We start from the raw sequence: 4,882 nt of genomic DNA, 5'->3' as shown, positions 1-4,882 counted from the left end.
AATGACAATACTTCCTGAATTATTGTCTATTGCTGGTAAGTGAACAGTTTTGTCCAAAAGTGCAATTTGTTCTCTCCAATTACATACTTGTACAAAATTCAAGTTCAATTGTTTTAACTCAAGCACCGTACTGCTGCATATCCTCCACTAGAGGGTACTCAAAGATCTGCCTATAATGCATTATATTTTTCCTATTTCATGCTGGTCACCACTCTCTAAAGATGCTTTTACTCTTTTCTGTAGCTGGATAACGTAATAAATGAGGACAGGCCGGCCCTAGATCCAAAGACCCGTGTTCCAAAGTCACTGAGTGGGGGGCCGAGGCACATGGAAAATCCAGCACATTCGGTAGCCTTCTTGAGACCAGGTTTCTTTCAGCCATCCCATTTGCAGGATGAGGGGAAAAAACAGAAAACAAAGATAGCGCCCTCACTATGGACAATCTTTGGGAAATGCAAGATGCATAGTTGTACAGCAGCAGAACAGAGAAAAAGATAAAACAACATAAAAAAACAATGTGAAACAAAACGCAGAGTATGGGCATGATGATCAAAATGATCCTTGTATGGAGATATCGCACAACATAGGAAAAAAAAAACAATCTCTTTTCAACAACAACACTGCTTTTGTCTGGAGAAGTGCACCCTGGGTAATGAACGTGTACTAATCGTGAACCAGCGGCCTAAACACCAACGAGCCCCAATCATCTGGCCCTCTGATGGCTCTCGAAAGTCGAGCTGGCCACTCTGCAACACGAGGCTAAGTGCTTAAGAAACAGGAGAGGATCACTCGGTGGAGGCCATGAGGGTGACTAAGCAAAGAAGCCAAAACACGACTCTTGGCGACTTAACCCACTTAAGTTAGGTTCTACTGCCCTACTGCCTCATGGTAACTAAAAACGTAGCCTCACCCATCCATCCTCCACCCATCACTGGAACGACTGACCACTGAACCGGAGGTGCAAGGATGAGTCAGAGGACAGTGAAAAAGAGGACGCCAGTGATGCAAGGCTCATAAATCAGTTGGAGGAAGGGAAATGGAGGTAAAGAAAGTGCACATTGGTAGGTGACAAATGAAAAAAAAACAAATGCAAAAATAAAAAGAAAATTGAATACTGAGTATGATGGTGGTGATGGGACTACACAGGTAAATAGGATTCATCTAAAGCTAGACTTGCACTGCCTCCACAGACTGCCTTGATTGTTGGATTGAGGTGAATGTACCTTAAACCACTGAAGGTGGCGCAAATGTTTGTGTGTGTGTGGGTGTGTGGGCAAGACACCGGGCGGATCAAACATTGGGCAACATGATGTGACAGGACCCTTGCTCACAGTAAGTAAACACCGAATACTCATGAAGACATTTCATATCTTGCAGTGACTTCAGGCACATTCCTTTTCCCGTCTTCCAGATACCCCCCAAAACACATCCAACCAGCCTGAGAAGCTATGAGGATCATCTTACTCTTACAATAGTATCTTTCCATCACCCATTTCCTGGTCACAAGAAATTTCATTTTCATGAAGGGTTTTTCAGCTTTACTCAATAGTAGAGACTCCAAAAGCTGGTCTCACAGTCCTATGCATACTCAACAGTTGAGGTGGCACATTCTATAAATACTAGGATCAGTTGAGATGGGACGTTCTCCTGATTGAGGCTGGAGTATGGACTTGAAGAGAGGCTGTTCCCTGATCAGACCTCCTGCTCGGGGTCTGCATCAGCACCCATCTGGGCTGAAACTCCCGACAAGATGTGTGTATGTGTATGCATGTGTGTGTGTGTGGAGAAATTCACAGTGTCACCCAGTGGTAGGCAGTCTTATCCATTGAGCGCTGGTGTGTGTGTGTGCGAGTGTGTGTGTGTTTGTTTGCTACTCTGCACTAAACATAATCAGGAGAACTGCAGTCAGTTGTCTTCTGACCTGAATCTTGACAGCCGTGATTAGATGGCTGCTTCGGCATTTCTCCTTGAAGATAGGCGTGCAAATGTACACTCAGGAGTTCAGTGGACACAGCTGACCTGCATCCCCTCCCCTCCTCCCCCCACTGTGGTTTTCAGTCAGGTGAACCTGCCAACACTGAGCAACTCAACATCAAAAAGTCTTTCTGGAGATTCCACATCAAAAACCAGACCATTAAACAATAACAATATTAAGACACACAATCTGTTTTCTTCCCTGTCCTTGTTCGGTTCTCGTCATTTCAAAGAAGGAACACCATAACTGCACTGTGACCACAATATGTGGCCATGAATGACAAAATGTGACCTTGAGAGAGACAGGTAATAGTGCAGGTTCCTGAAAACCACATAGGAATAAACAGGAGCTCTGAGAGGATATTTGCATCGATGCAGGTTTAGCATGTAGGATATCTTCAGGGTCTTAGAGGTTTTTGTTTTTGCCGTAGCAAAGAGTCTCTCTCGCCTCCCCTCCAAGCTGCTGTCAAGCAATCTTAAAATACGTATTGTTCCTCAACGCAAAATCAAACACGCACAGGTTATGTTTCCTATTACCCAACTTCCAGGTTATGACATCACTGACATCTCGCGGCATCCTTGCTTCCAGGGGAAAACATCTTTTTTTTCTCTCTCTCAAAAAAACAAACAAATAAACAAAAAAAACACATGCATGTCTTTTTGTCTCTCATCTGTAAAGTACATGGTTGTCTCGCTCTGTTGATCCTTAAAATGTTCGTTTGAGTTATATAGACATTTTCATTTATATATATCGCATTTTGTACAAGGTATAAAACAGACCCTTTGATGTGATGAAACTCATGAAACTCATTTTTTGAAACATAGAACAGAGAGAGGGAAAGTCTTGTCTGACATACACCCCACTTTTTCCTTCTGAAGCTCTCTCTGTGTCCAGTGACAGTGTGTGGTCAGTCTTTCTCTCTCAGGTGGGGCGGAGCCGGGACGAGGCGGGGGTGGGGGTGAGGGTGGAGGGATTTTGTGGGTAAGAGGTTGTGAGAGTGACGAGGTCAAAGGTCATTATGTCATTTGGTGCGGCGCCTCCAGCATCTCCATGAGGAAGGTGTCGATGGGCGTGTCGCCGATGAGCTTGAAGAAGAACAGGTGCTCCAGACACTTGAGGCCGATGGAGCGCAGGGCTGGCAGACGCAGGAGCAACTTAGCAAACCTGAAGCACACACACACACACACACACACACACACACACACACAGACACACACACACACACACACATACAGACAGAGAGAGAGGTGTAAGGACAAAATATGACACATACATAAACACATAAACCTACACCGACATACAGATACAAATTAAGAAACACAAATCCATGATAAAACAGAAATACGTGGTCAAAGAGAGTTGGATTTCAGTAACGACAGCAAGATTAACTTTCCTTCCTTAGTGAATTAGCATCAGAAGTGCCCATGTAAGAGGGGCGGGGGTAATTAATTATGTTTGTTCAGATGTTTGGGTCCCAATTAGCACCATGCAGTCAATGCTTCCAATTTAAAAAGTTGAGAGGGAATTAAATTCGAGAGAAGCCCTTGAAATGCAAACAAGCCCCAATATCCTGCTAACTCGACATTTCAGCTGCCTCACCACACAGTGAGTTTGTAAAGTTAATGTAAAGAAAGTTAGTAAAGAATGGGCTTATGCTCTCTTGCGGCAATAAGTGAATTGAGCAGTTTGTAATGAGAACGCTTTGGGAGATGATTTTTTGCAATGAGAGATGATTCTAATTTGGTTTGCATTCCCTCCCGAATCTTTTGACAACTACACAAAAGCAAGACACGAGGCTGTTTTCTGGTTCACTGAAGCTTTGATGTCTTTGATGTCAAAATATCACTTGCTTCCCATCCCACATTTAAAACCAAATGCCTTCATGATTGTTCCCTAATGTACACTCTAATATACATTATTGCAGATAAGACCCTGACATCACAGATAAGAAACACACAGCTCCATCCTGTAGTTACAAGCTACCACCACCAGGAGGCAGCAATGTGAGCTGAAGAGAAAAAAGCAGGAGTAGCACAGCCTACCGCCCAGGCTGCTCGGGGTACTTCTGCTTGCAGTAGGCCTCCAGGGAGGCGTAGACCTTCTCCCGGAGAGCCTCCACCTCACTAGGGTTCGACAGTCCTTTGGAGTCTGCGAGGATAAGGATAAGGATAAGGAGAAATAAACAGCAGTTAGTTTCAGGATGCCAGTGAGTCAGGCCAGAGATAGTCCTATCAGCTGACTCCCTGACAGCATAAATCCCAGATCCATGAGGCAAGTATCTCAGATACACTGAGAAAAAGCAGAGTGTGTGTGTGTGTATACTCTGGGCACTGGGAAATTTCCTTGTGGTGATGATGATGATGATTACTTCCTTGTAGCCAATTTGCATGTGTCTAAATAAAATTTTATTCAAGGATGCAATAATATTATATTAATATAATATTAATATGCGAGAGAGCCAATCAGTGCTGCAGATGTGATTTGAGCTTTCCAAAGGGTGTCTGTGGTAGTTTAAAGCTTGTCAGAATGACATTGTGTGTGAAGCAGAGCTTATAAATAAGTAGCAGGTGAATTATTGAGGTAGAGAGATGTCTCATATTTTAAGATGACTATATTCATCTATCATCAAAGAACACTTTATTAGTCAGAGTACTTCTGTGCCATTGTGTGTTCTCTCTCTCTCTCTCTCTCTCTCTCTCTGTGTGTGTGAAAGCTCTCTTCATAAAACAGTTCTGGACAGCCCAGTGAAACCCTCAGGCAATGACCTGCATTTGGGAGATCACAGAGCATAAACTAAATGAGCCCAAATGGAATGCACCAAAAAACCCTCACCGAGTCAACTAGGCTTCCTCTTACACTGTGTAAACACAGGCCATTACCAAGGAGATCATCCTCCTACCATCCCAA

The 4,882-nt window shown here is 43.7% G+C and overlaps 1 protein-coding gene across 2 annotated transcripts in view; it reads right to left on the bottom strand.

Annotated features, from left to right (window-relative positions):
• Positions 1–2,882: 2,882 nt before the first annotated feature.
• Positions 2,883–4,882, bottom strand: part of rxraa (retinoid X receptor, alpha a) — a 114,191-nt gene continuing 112,191 nt past the window's right edge. For both annotated transcript variants that reach the window (XM_048258426.1, XM_048258427.1), the window contains exons 11-12: positions 4,018–4,123; positions 2,883–3,139 (exon numbers count right to left, since the gene is read on the bottom strand). In XM_048258426.1, coding sequence (XP_048114383.1) covers positions 2,992–3,139; positions 4,018–4,123 — 254 coding nt within the window. In that variant the 3' untranslated portion in view covers positions 2,883–2,991. The remainder of the gene's footprint in view (positions 3,140–4,017; positions 4,124–4,882) is intronic.

This window comes from Alosa alosa, chromosome 12 (genome assembly GCF_017589495.1).
Source record: "Alosa alosa isolate M-15738 ecotype Scorff River chromosome 12, AALO_Geno_1.1, whole genome shotgun sequence".
NCBI classification, from domain to species: domain Eukaryota; kingdom Metazoa; phylum Chordata; class Actinopteri; order Clupeiformes; family Clupeidae; genus Alosa; species Alosa alosa.
Note: the sequence above shows the minus strand (reverse complement) of the source record. Positions and strands in the feature narration are given on the sequence as shown.